The sequence below is a fragment of the Doryrhamphus excisus genome, chromosome 3, assembly GCF_030265055.1.
Source record: "Doryrhamphus excisus isolate RoL2022-K1 chromosome 3, RoL_Dexc_1.0, whole genome shotgun sequence".
Taxonomy (NCBI): Eukaryota; Metazoa; Chordata; class Actinopteri; order Syngnathiformes; family Syngnathidae; genus Doryrhamphus; species Doryrhamphus excisus.
In genome coordinates this window covers 8036934-8060759 of record NC_080468.1, presented here as the reverse complement: position 1 = coordinate 8060759, position 23826 = coordinate 8036934, and the positions used below count along the sequence as shown (strand labels likewise).

At 41.6% G+C, this 23826-nt stretch overlaps 2 protein-coding genes across 3 annotated transcripts in view; both read right to left on the bottom strand.

Moving 5' to 3' along the window:
• Window positions 1-54: 54 nt before the first annotated feature.
• LOC131126553 (mitogen-activated protein kinase kinase kinase 20) lies at window positions 55-9800 on the bottom strand. The gene is made up of 11 exons (XM_058069211.1): window positions 9525-9800; window positions 7755-7842; window positions 6976-7077; window positions 6378-6443; window positions 6277-6305; window positions 5862-5999; window positions 5536-5622; window positions 2556-2630; window positions 2361-2467; window positions 1284-1464; window positions 55-1206 (listed from the first exon to the last, which is right to left on the bottom strand). Exons 1-11 carry the CDS (start codon window positions 9681-9683, stop codon window positions 322-324), a joined length of 1917 nt encoding a protein of 638 aa, XP_057925194.1. The 5' UTR covers window positions 9684-9800; the 3' UTR covers window positions 55-321.
• The window catches only part of LOC131125142 (rap guanine nucleotide exchange factor 4-like), a 28188-nt gene continuing 14057 nt past the window's right edge, over window positions 9696-23826 (bottom strand). For both annotated transcript variants that reach the window (XM_058066372.1, XM_058066373.1), the window contains 24 exons: window positions 22428-22534; window positions 22231-22352; window positions 21773-21956; window positions 21449-21533; window positions 20196-20256; window positions 20039-20115; window positions 19211-19357; window positions 18670-18764; window positions 18519-18604; window positions 18313-18391; window positions 17850-18000; window positions 17570-17658; window positions 17464-17491; window positions 17305-17380; window positions 16826-16972; window positions 16659-16756; window positions 15925-16050; window positions 15619-15797; window positions 15429-15519; window positions 15311-15361; window positions 15137-15224; window positions 14913-14977; window positions 13936-13990; window positions 9696-13850 (listed from right to left, as the gene is read on the bottom strand). In XM_058066372.1, coding sequence (XP_057922355.1) covers window positions 13723-13850; window positions 13936-13990; window positions 14913-14977; window positions 15137-15224; window positions 15311-15361; window positions 15429-15519; window positions 15619-15797; window positions 15925-16050; window positions 16659-16756; window positions 16826-16972; window positions 17305-17380; window positions 17464-17491; window positions 17570-17658; window positions 17850-18000; window positions 18313-18391; window positions 18519-18604; window positions 18670-18764; window positions 19211-19357; window positions 20039-20115; window positions 20196-20256; window positions 21449-21533; window positions 21773-21956; window positions 22231-22352; window positions 22428-22534 — 2415 coding nt within the window. In that variant the 3' untranslated portion in view covers window positions 9696-13722. The remainder of the gene's footprint in view (window positions 13851-13935; window positions 13991-14912; window positions 14978-15136; window positions 15225-15310; window positions 15362-15428; window positions 15520-15618; window positions 15798-15924; window positions 16051-16658; window positions 16757-16825; window positions 16973-17304; window positions 17381-17463; window positions 17492-17569; window positions 17659-17849; window positions 18001-18312; window positions 18392-18518; window positions 18605-18669; window positions 18765-19210; window positions 19358-20038; window positions 20116-20195; window positions 20257-21448; window positions 21534-21772; window positions 21957-22230; window positions 22353-22427; window positions 22535-23826) is intronic.

Sequence of the window (23826 nt, the reverse complement as noted above, 5' to 3'; positions counted from 1 at the left end):
CTCATTCTTACCAATAAGAGGCTCCTGAGTGGCATGTTTTTTTTTGTATCAACCTTTTTATTGAAAAATGAAAATGCCAAAAATTCACACACAAAATCACAGTTTGTCTGAAATCAAACTAAGCTAAGAAAAACAATGTCAGTCGCTAGTTACAGTGTGTTATGTAGCAGTAAACTACACAGGTGAAGTACTTCCCACTTGGCCGCACATACAGTACACAATGTTTTAGTATGCATTGCTTTGATACAAAAGGAACATTTGAACAAAAGTGTGTTTTTGCACCTCCAGACCAACAACGGTGTGGCCTCGCTGTCTCTCCTTCTAATCGCTGTCAGACCAGTCCAGCTCCATCATGTCCATAGCGGCAGTGGCCATGTTGATTTTGGAACCATGTCGCACGCTGCAGCTCTTAACAGAGTTCTGATTGGATGAGGCCCGCATGCTCACCTGCACCCCTGAGTGACCCATCACCCCCATCTCACCTCTGATCTTTTGGCTGATGGCCTCGCTCAGGTCGCCTCGGACTCCCTGGACCACCATGTCGCTCCTATGACCCCTCACTCCCAGCTCGCTTCTGACCTTCATGACCCCCAGGTCCCCTATGTCGTCCATCTCCCCCATGTCATCCATGTCTAAGGACAGCATGTCCCCCAAGCCCCCTAAGCTGCCATGGAGACCCTTAAACATGGCCGGAAGCCTTCCTCCTTCTAGTCCTCCCTCATCCACTTTTTCTGCCTCTTTCTCCCCCTCCGCCTCTCCGAACCCCCCCGAGTAGCCTCTGAGGATGGTGGTCACCCTGCTTCTTTGCATCCCCCCTCTCTCTGTGTCTTTTTCCTCCCAGGTCCTCTCCTCCCTCTCCAGCCTCCCCCCTGGGAAGCTTCGGAGTGTCACCTGCACTCGTCCTCCCTCCACGCTCCCTCCTTCATCTCTCTGACCCCAGCCTTTCTCCTCCAGGGTGCCCTCGTCTTCCTCCTCTCCGAACCTCCCCTGCAAGCCTCGGAGCATGACGTGCAGCCGCCCGCTGTCCAGAGAGCCCACCCCCCTCTCCAGAACGGCACTACTTCCTCTCTCGCTGTCGCCGTTGCTGAGTGTGCGAAGGAGGCAGCTGACCCCCGCACTGCTGACCCCAGCACTGTTGGAGTCTTGAGAGTGTGAACGGAAGAAAGAAGAACCAGTGGAACCAATGGACAACGGTGAGAAGAACTGCTGAGACGGAGAGTGGGGTGGGTAAACATGACAGTAAGTCTTCCTAAAAAGTTATGATGACTTCCACTGTAACTCACTGGCGACATGCTGGACCCATCCATCAGTAAGGAGGTGGGACTGGGAGTCATGTTGGACCGCTCCATCAACCTCTCCTCCCACAGCCGTAGCCTCCTTTCACGCTCCTCCAGCTCCTTCTCCTTGGAGTAGAGTTCTCGCTCTAGCTTACGAAGGCGCTCCAGGGTGGACTCAATTTCACACCTGGAGTATTTCCACAGACCACACAAGGCCAACTGGTGAGCGGCTCATCAACAGCTCACTTGTAAGTATAGCTAACATTTTATTAATGATTCCAATAGACACTTACTAGTGTATAGTGACACTAGTATTACAATTATTGTGTATCCATTCATTTTCTTATTTAGTCCAGCCTGTTTACTGTGCTTATTTTGGGATTTTGTCTTATTATTTCCCTTGTTATTATGTTTTTTAATGTATTTATTTACTTAGTGTGTTAACCACACCTTCTGGGCTGCACCACTATCTAACACCACAAGAGGTCACTATAAGCACTGGTGACAGTAGCTGTCCTGGCTTTACACCTCCTTTCCTGCCGCTCTTTTCCCATCCCTTATCTGTCCACAATTATTTCTCACACTTTTTCCTCCTGCTCTCAACATTTTCTTGTTAGCACAGTTTCCTTCCCTCCTTCTAGTGGAGCCAGAACAACGGGGGGAGCAGAGGAATCTCAAGCGTGGACACTTAGCAAAGGGCTTATTATAGACTGAAGCAGAGTAAAGGGTCAGCCCTCCTGAGCTTTTCAGACTTTACAGCTCCGTAGGCTTCTATATGAGGGTGTCAGTGTGGGACTATGAGCTTTGGAAGACATAAACAGCTCTTATATGAGTGGAAAAATAATAATATTTCATATCAAGATGTAATGTGCAGTAAAAGACTCGCTTTTAACCTTAAGGACAATTCAGACATGAGTTGTGCTGCAGATGCGCCTCATGCATATTATTTTATCATTCTGTTGTGTAAAGTGTAAAAAGAAGTAAACCACTATAATGGTGATTATTTAAAGGCGTCATTTTCCCTAAATTTTGGTGGAATTCCAAAAGTCCTGCACTGGTGTGTGTTTGTGTGTGTTTGTGTACCTCCACTGGTCCTTGTTATGTAGAAAGGAGTTGCACTGGTCAGGTAGCCTACTATCGTTAGCCATGGTCTCCAAGGTTACCAGCACCTGTTTAAACTGTGGACGCTCCTGAGAATAGAAGCGTTCAAACTAAATATCTCTTTTTATGAACACTCTGATATGTTTCGATAAATCATTGTATTGGATATGAGTGTACCTTTGGTTCCGCTTGCCAACACTTCCTCATCAGCTCTGCAAAACTTGCTGGACAGCTGGTGGGGATGGTAAGCCTCTAAACACAAACACACAACAATAACTGAGAAGTCCATCAATCAGCTGTTTCAATAAGAGGGAGACTACTATAGAAATGTAGAAATTATACTTAATTAAGAGTAGTCAGTGTACATCTTGTATAGGACGATTGATTTATTACCCGAGTCACAAAACCTGCTTGTTGACAAAAAATACAAATTGGCACTAAACAATATTATTCTCTACATTTTATGCAACTGAATAAACCATGTATGATAATCTGTAATAATACTATTGGCGTTTGTTACATTCATTCATTCATTCATTTTCTACCGCTTTTCCTCACAGGGGGTTTTCCTCGCGGGGGTTTCTGGAGCCTATCCCAGCTGTCTTCGGGCGTGAGGTGGGATACACCCTGGACTGGTCGCCAGCCAATCACAGGGCACATATATGTAGACAAACAACCATTCACACTCACATTCATACCTATGGACAATTTGGAGTGGCCAATTAACCTAGCATGTTTTTGGAATGTGGGAGGAAACCGGAGTACCCGGAGAAAACCCACGCATGCACGGGGAGAACATGCAAACTCCACACAGAGATGGCTGAGGGTGGAATTGAACCCTGGTCTCCTAGCTGTGAGGTCTGTGTGCTAACCACTATACCGCCGTGCCGCCCTGCGTTTGTTACATGTTTTTCTCAAAGGCAAGTTGTTTTCTTTTTGCATGTCTCCTTCCATAGATGGCCCCTGGGCCACACTTTGGACACTCATATGTGTTTCACCAGAAAGGTAGATGCCAAGGAAAAGTGCATCTGCTTCACAATCAGAGGTGGAGGTCCCATGCAGCAGACACTTCACCTTTCTTTTCCTGCCTTATACTTTTAATGTGTGCCACTACTTGTTAAATTTAGCAACCATGCTGCTAAACATGTTCTACGTATGAGGTGTGTTATGTAGTGGACACACGCTCCATGGCAGCCCCAGTGCCACTTTGGAGGTCAGCAGAACCAGAACATAGAGCGAAGAGAGCCACCTGCTGTGGCCGCCACGATGCACTATAGTTGGACACCGGACCCATGTTGATGGTGATTAATGATAATGATCATTAATGGTGCAGACAAGACCGAATATCTGTATAATATAAGTGATTTAAGCTGATGAATCTAGTAACTAATGAAATGTAGAACTTCTACAGATTCTCCTTGCATATTAACACACACTGCAACGACTGAAAAAAACATCCACATATCACTTGCTGGGAACATCAAGGTAGGTTTAATTGCAGGGTTTAACGTGTGTGTAAAGCACTTCTGTTAATGCCTTGCATATTGCCACTGCCATATTATTTGTTGCTCATCATTCATAGTAGCAATGCCATAGTTCACGGTCAGATTGGCTTCTGGATGCCCTGTTCTTGCAAGACAGCTTTTCTACAAATGAGAAATCTCGTCATAGTTTAGTGGTGTCACACTCCTAGTGAGCAGTCTTTATCTCCTTGAGCATGGAATCCACCAGAGCTGCACAGATTGTTACCGGAACCCTGTTCCACTACTCCATGATGACTCCACAAAGCTGGCAGATTGTAAGAAACCTACTGCTGCACCTTCCTTCCTGCTTCAGGATGCACCTTTCATCTTCCTCATTAAGTTAAGTATTAACTGCCATCCCAGTTTCCCAAGAAATAGGATCATCTTCTTTACAATGTCATGTTGGAATTCGTGTTTCCCTTCAATGAACCACAGCTCCCCAGTGCTGGCTGAACTCATGCAGGACAAGACCATGACATTACCACCACTACGATTTTAAGCAAAACACAATTATTATGGTACTCACTTATGTTGTCAGCTACAGTTTATACACAACAATGGCTGTGTGTTGACTCATTTTCAGTGGATAGTAGCTGTACACTGACTATTCTACAGTATATACAAGTTTAAATTTTTAAGTTTTTAACCTGGGGAGACAGAGCCTTCTCCATCGCTGCCCCCACCCTCTGGAACTCTTTGCCCCATTCACTCCGTGCTTGCCCTGACCTTTCCACCTTCAAAAAAACAACTAAAAACTCACCTCTTTAAATCTGTTTTTAATGTCTAACTTTTTCTATCTGACTGCTGTGCCCCGCCCTGCTTTTAAACATGTTTTAACTGTGTATAAACGAATGAATGTTGTATTTTGGTGTGTCTTCTACTCTGTTTACTTGCTTTATTCAACTCCATTCTTCTGTAAAGTGTCTTTGAGTATTTTGAAAAGCGCTATACAAATAAAATGTATTATTATTATTATTATTAAATCCTATAGTATTGTCCCTTGACAAGATATACAGTTACATCCATTAAAATTAATGTCCTCTATAAAAAAAAAGCTCTGAATGAGCGCAGACAGTTCCAGAGTAACATATAGTAAATGGAAACTGTTTTCCCTGAGGATTAATCTTAAAATATCGGCCACTCTGCGTGGAGCGCAAGATCAAGTGAGAGTGGCGGGGGGGTGATGGCTGGACAGAGACACTGGGAAAAGAGGGGGGGGAGTTATTTAGGGAGAGAATTTGGAGATTAGCCAACAGCTACACTGGAATCATGTTCTGTGAGTTGTTTGTCGGCCTTCATCGTGTGCGTGTGTATGTGTCTTTAAGAGTGTCTTTATTGGTTGAAGGAACGATAAAAATACAACACGTGACACGTAAGCATCAACCTGTTTACCACAGGCATCTCTCTTTTTTTTCTCTCCTCATGTTGACTGTTGTGGCTGTCTGTGGAAGTGGCACTGCTTGTGTATCCAGCAGGCCTCGACTGACATCACGACTAAAAATACACAGCTGGCTTCACCAGCTCACAGTGGAAATCATGAGAGCATTACATTGTTGCTGCAGCCTCCTCAGGTGGCTGTACTCCACATGCTCACCGTGTGTATGTGCATATGTGTGTGTGTGTTGTGTGTGTACCTCTTGTTTCTCCACCACCAGCCATGCAACCTGCAGCCCTTCAAAGCCCTTGAAAGGTACTTCACGAGTCAGCATCTCCCACAGAACCTGGTCACAAAGCAGACTGGGTTGGTTCTTTCACTTTAACGTCAATGCATTGTTTGCAACTGGAATGACACAACTTTTAATTAGGTGGACACCCACAGAAGGAAATTAAATTAAATTAAAAAATAATTGAGAACCACCACCTTAAATTGACACCCAGCCATTAGTGTATCCCAATTAACACATATTGATACACCCTTTGTCCAAATAAAAGCGCTGACAAAGGCAAATGCTGGTCTCACCACGCCGTAGGAGTATGTGTCACAGGTCTCAGACACAGGCAGGCTTTGAATGACCTCCGGAGCCATCCAGGGAAAGGTGCCCACCACCGTCATGTGTGTAGTATGGGACAAGAACTTTGATGCTCCAAAGTCACAAATCTGCAATGGTGGATAAAAAAAATCATCAATGACTTGGTTCCATCCAGCTATCCATTTTCTACTGCATATCCAAGGTCGAGTCGAGGGGACCCAGACTTCATTCTCAGAAGGATCCTGAGGCTTTCCTAGGCCAGTTGGGAGACACAGTCCCTCCAACGTGTCCTGGGTCTTCCCCAAGGCCTACTAATGATCAACTGGTAAATTGAGAGCTTTGCCTTGGGTTTGCTTCATGATTTGCTTCAGTAACGAAATCAGTGTGACTTAAGAAACAACTCACCTTGAGCACTTTGTCTGCCGTCATGACCACTGTAAGAAACAACAGGTTACATGTCTACATGTCAAAGTATGAAAGCAAATAATAGCACAATGCTGCACTACCATTGCGTGACTTGAGGTCTCTGTGGATGACTTTTATGGGAGCTTCTGCATGGAGGTAGTGCATCCCTGTTGGAGGAGAATAAGCATAAATAACACAATAATAACACAAGACTTTATACACATTGGTAAATAATGTGTATGTTGTGTTGTTTTTTCTTTATTGTGTAACTTCATCCTTCTTTCATTCCATTTTTAGTTTTGTCCTGTTTGTATGTAAATTTCATAGAAGAAAATATCTGATACATGTGAGGTTAAAATACTTAATAACACCATATTAGACTGCTTAACGACTTCAAAGAAGTCCAAGAGGTCCAACAATAGTGTATTAGATGTTTGTTACCGAAAATAGAGATTTTATGCTGGAATTGATATAGTAAGAACACACCGTATTGTGTGTCTGTAGCTTTAATGCTAATGAGCAACCAGTATGTGACAAAGCACCATGAAGGGACCCATATTACCCATATTACTGTAATAACATTATTAAGAAGTCCATCATTTTGCATACTAGACAACCTTTAATATCAAGTGTTTTCTTGATTACAGTACAAAGACAAATGCATGAATATGATTCATTTTTTACATAATTATGTCATACCTTTAGCTATCTGTATGGCCCACGTCATGATCTGCTCCATGTCCATCTCCTCACTCTGCTCACTGGACAGGTACTCATACAGGGACCCTCCACTGGCATATTCTGTGCACACACACACATACACACACACACACACACATGGTCTAATAGTCTTTTCAAGCGGCTATCAGTTTACAAATGTCCTAGGGAAGCAGCAACAAGTCAAAGAGTAAACACACACGATTGCAGTGCCTGTGAACGCATCTTTAAAAAAAAGCACAATGTCTATCTATCTATCCATCCAACCATCCATCCATCCATCCATCCATCTTATTTGTTTGTTGTATGTTGTATTTAATGTTACAGTGAAACAACATTAATCGGTTTGAGAAGGAAAAAATTGAAATGTACTCTAACCAAATACATATTTTTATGTTTGCAATAATGCAAATACAACGAATCTGCGCCAGAAAGCCAAAAATGTTTATAGAGTTTTAAAATTATAGTTTTACTCCATTTCTACCTTGAGCGTGTTTGTATACAAAGACCACTTAAACCCTACCTTTGAGTTACTAAATTCAATTCAGGTGATGAAACATAGATGGTGAGTCCAAAAGTTTCAGCTATCCTGAACCACAAATATAACCTTCTACTGTATATGGTGCATTAGTTTTGTAAAAAAAAAAAAAAAAATCGAACTACTTTGTCGTAAAAACAGGCTCTTGGGTTTCATGTACTTAAGAGGATGTGTTAGTAGAGGACAACTAATGCACACACACACACACACACAAGAGTCTGACCTGTGACGATGCCATAGTTGGGAGATTCCAGCACAGCTCCATAAAACTGAATGATGTTCTTATGACTCAGAACACTGAGAATCTCTGCCTGGATGAAGAGACGAGCCAAGAGAGGAAGAGAGAGAGAAAGAAGACGTTTGAGTCTCCTATCCTGTTACTGTAGTAAAGAAAGCTGATCTTTGAGATAATAAAGTTTAATCATTGTGAGCATAAACAAGTTAGTCAAGTTACTAGTTTAATCTTTAACTTATCATGTCTGAACTTCCTCCTTTACAACAAAGTTACGTCTTGGCACCACTGTGACACACAGGACGTTAATCCAAACAGCCTCACTCCAAATGTAAAATACGGGACTGTTGCCGGGCAACATAATAACCGGCAATCCATCCTGCTAAATAGCACCCAAAAATGCATTTAAGGCCTGCACATTTGTTATTCGCCTCATCTTGCAGGAGTTGCAGGGTTTTCAACCCATCCTGTTCTACTCATTAATGTGCATTGCAGCCCATCTGAACCAGCAATAATTACTTAGTTAGCAGGAATATCCAAAAATCAGCCCAAAGTCAGCTGGGATTGGCTTCAGCATACTCCCCTAGTGAGGACAAGCGGCATAGAAAATGCATGGATATACAGTATATGATTTTAACATTATTAGAGCCCTCTAGAGATGAAGTAACCTTATTGTAGACATAATAAAAGCAACTAAGCCATTTAAGACATACACAAGGCTCATGTGTGTTGCTATAAATGTGCTCCATAGGGGAATGGCTGGTTAGCAAACAGGAAGTCGGCAGTTCAGAGTTGAGTTTTAGCTCACTGTAGCCCCTGTTTAATAAATGATATTCATTGTTGCTGTGAGGTCATTCCAACAAACTGCAATAAAAGCCTGTTGTTCAGGTCATCATGTCTGATGTGTCTCACCGAACATTACGGTAACATTTCTGAGACCTAATGACCTGTGTAAAATACCACATTGACAGCAAATTTCCCTTTTTCAGCTTGTAAATGCTTAATTTAGGCAAAAATATGTACAATTCAACCATAACACAGCATGATTTTTAAATTAATATATCGATATAAAACCGTGATAGAGTAAAGTCGAGAAATTCGCACCACAAAGTGCTGAGGGATGACTGTACATTTTTTTTTTTTAATAGGCTTAGATTTCACGTCTTTGCAGTGTGCCTTTCTAATTTGAAGACACAATCCGCAGATTTAGAACCTAAGTCGCTTGCAGGAATGTGTTTAAGGGATTCCTTCCATTAGTCTGCACTGACCTGCATGCACACTCTTTTCCATGTCGGCCCACCCGCTCTGCTTGAGTTTTAACATTGGGTAAGAAAGAAGAAAGAAGCAAGTATTGATAATGAATCATACTGTTTCCGTTATGGTGCCACAATAGTGCCAACACTGTGACCTTTCACCCACAGGTCAGCCAACTTCCTGACAGGGGAGGCTAACAACCTCGCTACTATTCTGATATTAATAGCATGACTGGAAATTGTGAGTGGATTACCATGCTGGGGCCACACAAATATGAAGTCGGCGTGACCCAATTGTACAATAATGCACAATAGGAGGAACATGCTGGGAATTTACAACGTCTTCATACACAAAGAGTTGAGATGGGGGTATACAGAGAGGTATGTATAAAATAAACAAACCATGCAAGAGCGCAGTTCTTTGGAAGTTGGATTCTAGCTCTAACTTTTAATGATTTTACCCTCATGTCTACCGCTAAATGTCTTATTATGAGTGAGTGTGTCCTACCTCTTTGTCAATCTTCAGAAGCTTCTTCACTGCCACCTCCTTGTCCTGAGATATCCATTGGGCCCTGTAGACGCTCCCAAAGCTGCCTCCTCCGCAGTTCTCATAGAAGAGCAGATCCTCGTGTTTTATCTGCACAAACGACGAGCCAGGGGACGACATGGCATACTGGCTCACACACACTCCAGCGTACACACTCTCCCCCAAAAGTGTGCACGCTCTACCCGTGCCGTGACCTTTGGACGCAGAAGATGAGGAGTAAAGATGAGAGCGGGTTTTCAGTCAGTGGTTAAGTCAGCAGGGGTGATTGTCACTGAGAAGAAACCAGAAAGTGCTGGAAAAAGAGGGGGTGGCGTGGTGTTGGGGGGGTTACTGTGTGTCGGAGGCATGGCCTTGCAGTTTAGTGGAAGGTATTACATTGCCTACTAGTGGAGAAGCAGTAGAACTACAACACACACACACACACACACACTGCTAGGAGGTGAGTGAGTGTGTCTCAGTTACGCTTTGCTGCGTACACTCACTGCAGCAGACTCACTGTTCAAATATGGTCAGTGGCATCCAGGGCATTCCTCCTTCCTGGATAAGTGTGGCTATATAAAGCTCTCTGCACACTGCCTGAGCACACACACACACACACACACACTACAAGCCCTTAACGTGACAGACCTAGTAAATCAGATAGCAACAAGGGTGGATGCCACAAATAATACTTGACTCTGCCTCACAAAGTGTGCATCCACACAGCACAGCAAAAGTGTGTTACTCACCCACGCAGCAACGACCCACTGACATCAGCAGGCAGGAAAGTCGTTTGACATCACTGAGAGATCAGGTGAGATCAGCTGTGAAGACTTTTCAGTGGGTTAGCAGTCATGGTCAAGAGCAAGCAAGAGGAGACTTGGCTGTCATTAAAGCAGTACTGGGAATATTCCCGTGGGCAAAGGGCACAAATGAACATTTCAAATACAATGAGAGCAACAAAAATATACAAATAATCCCCAAACTATTCATAAATGTGTGCTTTTAGTTAATAAATGAAGAAAGTGTCAAAAGACTGTTATTCATACATTATTTTTTGGCAATTTGGACAAAAAGTTATAAATTATTCATACACTTTAGCAGTGTGTGTAACTTTTCATAGTCCCATACTCCTAAAAACATTGGGCCCGGTACCCCCCGCCCCACACTCCTGCTGTTCACATGATGAGGCGTTCAAGCGCACTGCATGACTCTGGCTTTCAGCCACCATTTCACACTGTTTTTTCATTTTTCCTCTGCTAGTCTCCATGCAGTGTGAAAGGTAGCATAATCTAATGTCATGTATTATACAGCGTTGACAACTTTTCAGTGAGAAAAGTAGTTATTGGCTGTCCGAGAAATCCCTATATGATGCCCTCATCTAATTTGCATATCATTTGCATGTGATGTCATGTAAATTCTGTAGGAAAAAACATGAGTAAACAAAAAAGTAAGTTAAAAATACCTTAATTACCTTTAGAATTCTTATTTGTTATTAGAAATTATTCATTCATTCATTTTCTACCGCTTTTTGCTCACGAGGGTCGCGGGGATGCTGGAGCCTATCCCAGCTGTCTTGGGGCAAGAGGCGTGGTACACCCTGGACTGGTCGCCAGCCAATCACAGGGCACATATAGACAAACAACCATTCACACTCACATTCATACCTATGGACAATTTGGAGTGGCCAATTAACCTAGCATGTTTTTGGAATGTGAGAAACCGGAGTACCCGGAGAAAACCCACGCATGCACGGGGAGAACATGCAAACTCCACACAGAGATGGCCGAGGGTGGAATTGAACCCTGGTCTCCTAGCTGTGAGGTCTGCGCGCTAACCACTTGACCGCCGTGCCGCCTATTCAAAATTATCATTATTGTAATTATTATATAAGTATACATTATTATTAACTGTATAATTATTACCTTTATTATAATTATTATCACTTGTCTTGCATGTATGGAAAATCTTTCAATGGTATCTTTGCATACCTATTATACCTGTTATACAAACTCAAAAGAAATGAAAAGGTGAAAAAATAAAACAGTCCACCTCAACATTGACCTCCTTCTCCATCACTTTCGGAGTAAGAACAGTCATTACATCATTGTGACTGTTAAATAAGCTATTTCTTTTTATTATCAACACATACAGCACATGTAGCGTCTGCTTGTGACAGAAGCAAGCCTTAAGGTTCTCGACACACACCACCACATCGAAAACTCCTGAGGTCAAATAAAAAATGACTGACAGTTGTCACTATCACACCCAAAATCTACCCACCCACAGTAGAAAACAAAACCGAAAAAAAAAAAACACAGACGGACACAATACGACTGCAAATTCTAAGCCTCTTTTTCAACTTAAGTGAGCCAAACAAAGAAGAACAGATCCTAACAAGCAACATCACCATCAAGAATCAGGGGTTGAATGAAATGTGAAGTCCAATCACTATTGAATACCATTAGGGCTCCAGCTAATACTTGGTTGTGGAGTTTTCAAGCATCTCACCAGACGCTCATACTCACCTAATATGCAAAGAGGCTAATTGTGTTTCATATACAGTCGTCCCTCGCTATAAATTTCCCTGGAATGATTCAAATTCACTTAATCACGGTTTTTCTAAATATATTATGTCACGGCCATCGCAGTTTTTCAAAATATAATAATGAATAAATGACCTCTGTTTTGACGTTAACTATTATTAGTATAAAAAATGATGTACACTTGGCCTAAATCAATCATTTTCAATCATAAAAAATACTAAATAAACTAATATACCTGAAGACAGCTGGGATAGGCTCCAGCATGCCTGCAACCCTAGTGAGGATAAGCGGTATAGAAAATTGATGGATGAACAGATACAGAGAATACATGACGCTGATGCTTATACTGGCCACTAGGTGTCACTAGTAACATGCACCAGACTTGATAGCTGTCTACTATGATTGTTGTAAATTTGAATTATCTCACAACAAGCACAATAACAACCATAATAGTAACATGGGCAACTGTTGGGACCATACTTCAGCTAAAACTCAACTCAAAACCCTCAGAACATTTATTGAAATGATTTATGTCTTATATGGCTCATTTTCTCTGATTATCAAATGAAATATTGAGTAATATGAATATAGAGGTATCTGTCCTAAACGCATAACCTTGATAAACGAGGGATTACTGTATGCATGTTTAAAAAAATGATTTATATTTTTGGCCTAAATTAACAATCTTCAAGCATAAAAATGACTAAATGAGCTAAAATACAAATACATTAAATGGCATTCGGAAAACAAATTGAAAGACATGTTGATACTGTATGTAGTTCACACTGGCAACTAGATGTCAGTAATGTTAGATTAGCAACTGCAAGAAGTCCATCCATTCATTTTATCTGCCGCTTATCCTCACTAGGGTGGCAGGTATGCTGGAGCCTATCCCAGCTGTCCCAGAGAGGCGGGGTACACCCTGGACTGGTTGCCAGCCAATCACAGGACAAACAACCATTCCCACTCACATTCATACCTATGGACAATTTGGAGTCACCAATTAACCTAGCATGTTTTTGGAATGTGGGAGGAAACCGGAGTACCCGGAGAAACCCCACGCACGGAGATCAAACCCTGGTCTTCCCAATCGCCTGACTGTGTGGCCTAGATGCTAACCACTTGACCACAATGGAACCACTGCAAGTCCTGGAAGTAAAAAAACAAATATGTGAATATTTGTTTTCTAATAAATAAGACTTTATTATCTCTTGGTTTATATTGTGAATAAATAATGAATCCTATGGTGCGGAAATGCACTCATCACGGTCGGATCCAATTAACCGCAATAACGAGGGATGACTGTAATATTTCTATTTTTAATACTGAGCATTGGGGTTAAAGAGTATAGATGGGAACTCTGAAAGAGCTCATGTTGTATAGTGCAACACTGCAGGAGACTCTGCTAGAAAGCCACAGTATAGAACACCAAGTCTATGAAGTCGAGTCATGCAGGATATTGATTCAAGTTCTATACATAACAATCTGAGGGCTAAGACACAGCGATAGGAAGAGGCCTATAATGGCACAGTTCTTAGTATAGTTTTCATTGTGTGTTGCTACTTAGCGTCCATCAGCGGCGACGCCGCGTCTGGTTTGAGTGTAGTCACAGAGAAGGCGACGGTGGTGAAATCTCATGTTCGCCGGGGCTCCAGCCTGTAGGAGAGCTGCGTCAGCGCCCTCTGGTTGTCGATCACGCAGAGCTTTCTGACGTAGCCTCTGACCTCCGCCTGATTCTTGTTGGGTTGACAGATGTCAGGATCTAGTACAGCCACACAGAATGATAATTTGCTGAACCAGCACATACTACAGTATCAAATTATTCCAATAAAGATCACAGGACTTACTGAAAGGCTGGCTTCTACAGTGCCTCACTTGTCGAATTGTGTTCGCTATAATACGCTGATGAAGAAAATACCAGAAATTACACCAATACCATAACAGACCAGAATATGTGCAAAAAAATCGAGTTTTATACTGCTGTATAAATTTTCACTCAATTATGGTTTTTCAAACATACATTAATTAATAACTCATGGTGTTTCGTGGTTGAATACTGTCTATTAGTAGAAAAATGCTTATTTAGGGTAGTTATTTTTGTCCGAAATTAAGCATTTGCAACCATAAAAATTGAAAAATTAACGCAAATACAAATACGAGAAATTAAGAAGACATATTCACGTTGTGAATGTCGTATTCTACATTGCTAATAACAAGATGTTAGCAATTGCACCAATTGACTTGAACACCGGAACATCCATTTTCTACCACTTATCTATGTTGTCTTCGGGCGAGAGGCAGGGTACACCCTGGACTGGTCGCCAGCCAATCACAGGGCACATATAGACAAACAACCATTCACACTCACATTCATACCTATGGACAATTTGGAGTCACCAATGAACATAGCATGTTTTTGGAATGTGGGAGGAAGCCAGAGTCCCCACAGAAAACCTGCGCATGCACGGGGAGAACATGCAAAGTCCACACAGAGATGGCCGAGGGTGGACTCAAACCGTGCAGCCTTTCTATGTCATAATTACAAATTATTAAAAAAATTTGGAAGAAATTCACTTATCATGATCGGGTCTGGAACCAATTAATTGTGATAAACGAGGGATTACCATATTGTTTCCAGAGAAAAATGGTGAAAAGGTTTGGTTGTCCTGTATTTGGGTTCTAGAGAGCAAGCTTTTTTTCCTGTCACTCACACACACCAGTCAACAAGAAAGATGCAGCCCGTAAAAAGTGTCTTAAAGGTCAAACAACAGAAGGATTTATGAAGCTAATTTTAAACAGAGTCATGAATTACATTACAACTTACCATTTTCTCAAAATTGACCATGCTGTCAATGAATGTCTTGTTGCCTTCATGTGTAAAAGTCATATCTGTAATAGAATTGAACATTATAGCACAGTGTCAGCAACAGTGCTATAAAACAGATAGTGACTGATCTGCTCCCAAAATCAAAAACTTAACCTTTTTAATAGTTTCATTGTAAAATCTGCATCTAACTGAGCAATACCGCACCACTTAAAGAGCGTTACCTTTGAGGAGGAGGGGCATAAATGGTATGATTGGTGGTTCTAGCTTGGTAACAGTAAGTCGGTAGGATCTATGGTTCCTGGATGGGTCCTGAAAATAAAGATTATACCACCATCACCATCAATGTTTAGCTGCTCATTTTAATGTGAACAGTACATTTCCTGTCTGCAACTCACCATCATGCTCTCAAACTCAGCGTAGAACTTCTTAAACTTAGTAGGCAGTTTCTAGCAGGAGAATACACCATTTATTATGGAATAGTTCTGTTTGGTCAAAGTAAGAAGTAGTGTTTACCTCCCATGTCTGACTCAGTCTGCTCACAGCGGGGTTACTCATGCCCATGATGATGGCAAAGAATGAATTCAGGTTCTTAAACTCACGACAGCTATAAACAAACAGGTTTTTAGCGCTCTTAATTCTTGCACACAGGTCTCAAAGTCTGACTGGATACGAACTAATATGATTCTAATAAGATTCTACTCACTGTGCAGCAATCTTGATGAACTTCTTGAGGAGCTGGACTCTCTTACTGAGCTGTCCACAGAGGCACACCTCGGTGACCACCCACAGCTGGACCTGGTTGAACCTTCGCAGGAACAGGTCCAGGTTGGCTGTGGTTCTTCTAAAGCTATGGCGGCCAAACGTGTGATAGAGGAGCTCGTGCTGTGTGAACAGAGTAGGGCCTTATTGTAGTATTAATAAGCAATCGTTAGATAATGTTAGCCCTTTCAACTCTAGCCACTACTATTAGGTATGACAATGTGTGTGTGTGTGTGTGTGTGTGTGGTACCTCGTGCACACAGCTGAAAAGCTCCCAGTCAAACATAGTCATTTGATAAGCGAGGTCCTTTGAACTCATCAGCTCAAAAGTAGACATCGAACCTGCAGTGGGTCCTTCCTGGTCTGGAAGAGGAGTCTGACAAATAGACCACAGAAAACAGTCAAAAAGTCCTTAAATAATGTAAATAAATAATAAATAATACAGTATTTCAATATAATAATATTATCACAAAAATTATAATAATGTAATAAGACCCATTGTTGTTATTATTTGGATTATTTTCTTTATAATTTTTGATTTTTTTTTAAATAATAAAAACAATAATTTTATAATAACAAAAATAACATTTTAAAATAATAATAATAATAAAATAATTTCTGAAAAATATTATTATACCTTCTTATTGTAATCATTTAACTAATTGAAGAACAAGAACAATATACTGTATGCTACTTCCTGGATAATTTTTTCACTCATTCTCCAATATTACATATGCAGTGAATAAATATAGCTTCCTTTACAATCTATAAGATAACAATAAATAATATAGGTACATATACTGTATATGAAAACTCCAAGACATGTTATTTTATATGCATTTTTTAATACTTAATACTTTAATAGAATACTTTTCTGACAATGTTAAAAAAAATTGAGCATTATTGTTTTTTTTATTGTCGAATTTGTGCAGATGACCCTAATGTTGTGGACGGCATCATTCATTCATAACATCGGCATCTTACCAGGCTGCTGAGTTGTTCGCGTGCACAGGCAAATAATCGTCCGTTGATGCTCAAGGTAGAAAACACTGACACATCATTCGGCTTCAGGATTTGTTTTTCTGTAACACACACAGTTTTTAAGATTCAGTCAAAAATTGTTGCAATGAGTGACCGGTCTTTCTTCTTACCACCAGCAGAACTGAGGTGGACCAGCACCAGCTCGTCAGTGGAGCCTAGTTTGTCGGCCACAGCGCTGACCACTTCTCTGCCTGTCGCTGCCACAGTGACTCGAATGGTGGTGTATGTGTGGTCACTGCAGTATACCTTCAACAGGACTACAAAAACACATAAACATTAGCCACTAAATTCGATAGACATACAAATATTGTCAGAAAGAAATTATTTCAACAACTGTATTCTTGTGCTTGTCATTTGCTGCGGTGTAGAATCATACTAGATCTGGCTGAGAGCTGTTTTCCATAGTTTTGCTCCAGGAAATTACATTTCTGTCAACTCTTGTTTTAGCCCTCATTAGATTGTGCAGCTATAGCATCATAAAATACATTAGTATTCATTTCTTCAGACCAACAACATAAACACTACATTTTCCTGACATCTTGCAAATACAGTAGTTACATTGTTTGAGGCCAGCCCCACAGTGACTTACTGTCATCTTGATTCCTAATGGCTTGTTTCTTCTGCAGCCTCTCCTCCCCATTGCTGAACTGCCGTATTAAAGTCTTCTGGAGGATTAAAAAACACAGTCAGCATTCACGCATAAACATGCTACCTGCTGTACAGTATGACATGAAGTGTAACTGCTTGCCTTTTTTATGGACTTGGCTTCCTCTGAACTGCAAACACCAAAAGAACAGTTAGTTCTGAGTCAAGCAATACAGTATGTTGCCAGTATTCATCTAAAATGAACATACTGTAGTTTGGCAACTTTCTCCAGGTCAGGAACAAGGTCTTTTAATGCTCTGAGCATCCGAGAATCATTTGACACACTTCCAAACAACTCCTGCAGAACAAAAGAACCAGAATAATGTCTACATGAATAAACAAACACATGTGATCTCAATGGGTTTGATTGACCACAACTGTACTCAACTATAAACCCCTACTTTTTTGACATGCTTTGAACCCTCCTGCTTAAACGATGCTTCAGCTAATTTACGCCAAAATTTTTGATCGTAGGCTAGCTGTTGCTACCTCAAGGAAAGTAATGGCAGCAGGTTCCTCCTGCAGGAGGAAGGTGTGCGTATTAGCCCATCGCAGGGCCAGAATGATAGCCCTCCTTTTACAGTTCAGTGTGTGCTCCAATCTTTCCTGTTCAGAGCCGAGCGGGGAGGCCGCATGGTAGGTACACACAAGATTAAGGTTAAAATATTTTTGTTTTGGAAGCAGGAAACAATATTATGAACTCCAGAATTGAGAAATATGGACAATATCACATGTACTGCAAAGAGATGGTTTGTTACAATCGAGGGAGCACACATACTTTTTCATTAGTGCAGGACAGTACAAGTTGCATGATTAAAGAGGCAGTCAGTCAACCACTGTTAATTTAGTGGCCAACAATGTTAATGTCTACTGACATCACACAGGATAATTAAAGGACCTGTGTGTATACGGAGGTAGACGAAGGTAAGAGAGAGGAAAGCAGAAAGGATATTGTGCCATTAGTAGGGGGCACAGCTGGCTGTTGGGCATGAAGACACAGTGCATAAGGACAAAGTCGTCCACTGCTGGGTCTAAGAGAAGAAAAGCAGAATGAAAAGGGAACCAATCAGAGAAGCAGAGAGGAAAGATATTCAGTATGTTCATAGTTGTGAGACCAATTTTTATTTGCTGATTGACTGACACATGTTGTTTGGCAACCTGGTTCACTGTGATGTATGTCCATTCTCATGGTCTCCAAAAAGTGCTCAAGAATCTTCTCCGGAGCCCCTGAGATCACAGTGTACCTGCAAAATATTTTTTTGGATTAAAATACACTTTGGGAGAGTGAAAATAAGGAGGTGATACATACTTGATGCTACCCAATGTGGAGGTTCGAGGACTCTTTTCTAAGACCAGCACAGCTTGTTCGTGCTCTTTCAAACGCACTGTGTTGGCCTCCACATCCTGTAAAAAAGAGGATGCATGTCAAAACAAGGCCAAGACAAGCTTTGCACCAGAAGAATCAGAACTTGGTCGTATCAGTGTAGCATGATACCTCCATTTATATCAGGGTGAGGAGTTTTGCACATGAGCATTCTGGTGCCTAACTTAAGGAACCTTACGGAAGGAATACAACCACTATCTGCTTGGTGTGCTCTTTTGTGTGTCCCAAGAATGATGCTTGTGCTTATGTGTATTCCCCGGGGGGGGGCCTTGAGTTCTCCAAATCAAAGGTCCCCTATTATGCAAAAGTGACTTTTTCATGATGATGTAACAGTAATATGTGTCCCTGGAGCCTGTGACCACCAAGCATGAGAAAACATGCGGGGGGACACATAAAAGGATTCCCTCAATGTTGCAAGTTGTATATTCATCTATCACATCCATCACCAACAACATAATGCACATACCCTGAGTATCCTGTTGAAATCCTCCTTGTCTACACGAAGAAAGTGACAGTTGTCCTCTCTTAGGACAATGGAGGCAGCACGAGGTGAATCTGTAACCAGGGCCAACTTTCCAAAGTCATCACCCTCATGGAGCGTACACACCACCCCCTAAAGAACACACATGCACATAGTATATCAAATCAAATCAACTTTATTTGTATAGCACTTTTCCTGCAAAGACATGCAACACGCTTTACGCTTTACTTTAAGTGCTTTACAGAATTAAAAACAATTACCACTATTAAAAGGAAAAACAAATACTAAGAAAGCCCCTCCCTCCCACCCTCCATACTAGACACACACACACACACACACACACACAATCACACACAGTAAGGAGACATGGCATGGCACTGAGGATCAAGGAAACGCCACCTTTGGGGCCGTCCACACTGGGAGGAGCCGCAGGCCGTGCCATTGGGGGACCAGCACCTGGGCCCCCAGACTCCGACAGACGGGCGGACCCCCACATTAAAGGGAGGAACCCCCAGCCGGCCGGGTCGACGGGACCCAAGGATATGAACATACAGTTTTCAAATCGTCTTAAAGCCTGAAAAAAAAGCTCACAAGCAGAATGGCCTATATCTGTGTATTGTGCACATGTGTGCATATGAGCATCTCCCTGCAAGTATTATATTATGTGTATACTAAGAATGCAAGAAAAAAAAAACCTTAAGCCGTATAATCACATTGAGAATTCGCCCAACTCTGCTGGCTCCCTACATGGCTACATGACTCTATATGGATGCAGGCGAGTAATACCGCAGCAGGTGGATGCACCCAACTCACCTTGCCATAGATAACCACATTGACTGAACCCTTCTGAATGATGTACCACGATGTGCCCTCTTCGCCTTGGTTGAACACTGGAAAACGTGCAATACAAACACATCAATGATAAACAGAGACAGTATGAATTGAATCTTGAAAAAATGTGTAGACCTACACACGGTTCCTGCTTTAGCGTGCGATTCAAAGATGACAACGCTTGCCAGTTCCCTCTTCACCTAAAAGCAAGAATACACTGTGTTTAAATGAAGAGTATTCTCATTCAAACCAAAACTACTGGATGTGTTTTTCGGTTAACGTCAAAGTTACACCAAAGTTGACTTAGTTTGTGTACAATATGGTGCGCGCTTTGTTGTGTTATTAATACATTGCGTGAGTCCAACTGTGTTCTTGATGTATTTTTAATGACAAAATGTCTTTGTTAACAGACAGTTTGCTTGCCACTAGAGTCGTACATCTCTGGCTGTGTCAGTCTATGACAGTTTTCAAAAACCCATTAATAAATGATTGCTATTTTGTGGTTATCTATGGCCTATTATTAATCAAAAAGTCATTTTCTATACTGCTTATCCTCACTAGGGGTCGGGGCATGCTGGAGCCTATCCCAGCTGTCTTTGGGCAAGAGGCAGGGTACACCCTGGACTGGTCCAAGACATAAGTCATTTCTTGAATTCAAAAGTACTTCTCTTATCAAAATGCTGGCACTTGTAACCATTTTGGGTTATTGCGGTGGGAAACACTATTGAATTCAAGAAATAACTAATGGCCCAGAAAGCGTAGGGAAATGGCAACGTATAGGCCCTGAGCTGGGGGGGTAACAAGAATTGCCACCCTTGTCCTTCACCTCACACCGCTGACCGCAGAGTGCAATAGAGTCCAGCCATTCTCAAGAGCACTGGTTCCAGAGCCCTTGCCGTGTGTCGAGGTGAGTCCACCTATATCTAGCTGGAACTTCTCCACGTCGCACACAGCTCATGTTTCTTCCCCACCAGATAGGTGACACTCCATGTACAAGTAAAGTTATATCACAACTATAATTGTAAAAGTAGAAAAAGTTCTGGTTCAGATTAATGATGCTAACTAAAGTTGTACTGGATATATTTCATACAAATGAGGTATAATTATAATAGGATTGGCTCTTATATACAATATGCCATAGTATTGAAGATACTTCATTATGGCTCTTTGCCCCGTTTCAGGATAAATGAGTATGCATGTTTTCTTTATAGCATACATTTTAACATAGATTTCATCCACTAAATAATGTGTCATTTTAGCAGCTTGCTATAGACCTCATAGTGAATACATCCAAACACAAGCCAGAAAGAGCCTTTCTGTTCCGTTTCATTTATGAAAGCAATGTCTTTTTCTTGAACAAAATGCTGAGGACAGACACAGGGATTGACTCACAGTGTTGGAGAGGTGAGATAAGGCCTTGATGTGAAGCAGCTCGTCATAGATAATCTCGAGGTCGTCTCCTGTCCTCTGACCAGGCCTGCATACACAGAAATTAGTCACAGTGAACTCACCATGGAGATATCCTGCATGCTGTCACCTTGTATGAAGTGGTAAAAATGAGCAAATCTCCAGCGGTAAGTGTTACATGGTAATAAAGAACATGCAATGATCCCTATTTTGAGGTTTGTAATATGTTGAGCAACACCAGAGAGACTAAATATTAAATAGTAAGGTATTACAGTGAAGTGTTATATTCATTTATTGATGGATACTGACGATTTCCTCAGGATCATGCGCAGCAGTGCGTCAGGGCCTATCTGAGCAAGGAAAAGAATGGTCTCCGGCAGCTCCTCCTCACTCTCCCGCTTCTCCTCCTCACTAGGCAACGGTGTGTCCTCCTCTTCATCATCGAGAAACCGGTAGAACAGGTACTTGTCCTGAAAACCCAGCTCCTGGTCAACTGGGGAGCGGACAAGCACACAAAAGCACTCTTTCAATCACTTTCAATAGAATGTCTTCTGTCAAATACACAGGTGCCGTATTATATTATTTTTAAACAAATGTAAATATAGCTCAAGATGTATGTTACCAAAAATCTAGCTTTAAAGCTGGAATTTACACAGTGAATGTGCTGTTTTGTGTGTCTGTAGCTTTAATGGCAATGAGATGTCCATGGCTTACAAAGCTGTGAAGTAGTAAGCAAAATTTTTAAAAAGGAGAAAAATGTTGCATACCGTGATTCAGCACCTGATCTTCTAGCAATGCCTGCCACATGCCAACAGCGTGGGAGCGAGTGAGAACACATGCACTCTGCAGCACAAGCCAGTCCACTAGCTCTGTGCCTACACAGCATTGTCTGCAATACACACACAAACTCCATGAGTAGAAAGAAGAAAGAGCATAACCTGTGTAACCTGTGTAACTCCATCACCTGTATGTCTTGAGGTGATACTTCCTGTCTCGGATCATGTGAGGGGCTCTGGACAGGATGGCGTTGCGGAGAACCTTCCCAGCTCTCTGTAGCTTCTCTGACGGAATCTATAGACAGTATCACAGAGGCACAGTGAATGAATGAACAACTGAAATCAGACCTGAGCAAATGACTGTTCAGGCATCCCTCGTTTATCGCGATTAATTAAACACTGTGAGATGCCTTTTAACTTCCTGGTTGCTGCACAGCATGTTTATCAGTGGGATAGATTCATGCCAAGCTCTTATAAAACACACATGTGTCACCTTGTGGCTGTTTTTTTAAGCTTAATGCATCGAAATGCTCTCTTCTATTGTGGAGTTACATCATCAACTCTTTGTGACTCTTCCGCAAAAAAAATTTAAAAGACATACAGTAAACCTCGGATATATCGGACTCGGATATATCGGAAATTCGCTCACAACGGACAGATAAAAAAGAACCGATTTTTCTGTAATGCATTTCCAATAAAAATTCATTGCATAAACGGATTTCGCCTATTTCGGACAAAATCTCCAGTCCCGTTCCAATGCATTTCCATTAAATTTCCCTCGCATATATCGGATGGCCGCATCGTGGCGCTCCGAAGCTAGCTGACATTCTGAGACGTTTTAAAGCAGAGGACATTTTTAATGCCGACGAAACTGGGTTATTCTGGCAAATGCTGCCAGAAAACACCCTGGGATTTATTGAATGAGATCTTAACCTCACTATTGGAAATAACGTAGGCCTGACGGGCGTAACAGGGCCTAGCTTAATTAACAATTTGTTATGCTCAGAGTCCAATAAAGTTAAATTCTCATTACCTTACGTCTCTTTTCATTGCCCAGTCCAGGTACATTGGAAACATAGTCAAGGAAGTGCCTTTTTATAACGGATAAAATCCGATTTACGCATATATCGGATTTATATCCGGTAAAACGGACATTTTCCGGTATACGCATATAACGGATTTCGCTTATGTCGGACAAAACCAGTGGGAACAATTGAATCCGATATATCCGAGGTTTACTGTATAATCGCATTAATTGCGGAGCGACCGGTCAGGTTGGAAAAACGTATGAATATGTCTTCAGTAGCAAAACGTTAATTCATATATTCTTGAAAAAAAAACATGATAGAGTGAAGCTGCGAATTTTGAACTATGATGTGGTAAGGGACGACTGTAAGCAGGACTCACACACAGCATTGACTGCGTATTTCCTAGTGGCAATTGAGTCATCAATGTAAAATTACTGACATCGAGAGACCAGTGTAGAAAACGACCCTACTGCCACTCTTTGGGGTTAAGGAGAGACTCTTCATGCACTCCATTCGCTTTATTAACAAGCAATTAACAAGCAGTAAACAATCACACAGG

Excerpts from the sequence above, each read along its gene's own strand:
- LOC131126553 (XM_058069211.1), bottom strand. The coding sequence starts at position 9,683 with ATGTCGTCCCCTGGCTCGTCGTTTGTGCAGATAAAACACGAGGATCTG. Across the intron at positions 7,843-9,524 it reads TTCTGAAGATTGACAAAGAG|GCAGAGATTCTCAGTGTTCT; the intron begins GTAGGACACACT and ends CTCTTCATCCAG. Across the intron at positions 6,444-6,975 it reads GGCCATACAGATAGCTAAAG|GGATGCACTACCTCCATGCA; the intron begins GTATGACATAAT and ends CTCCTCCAACAG.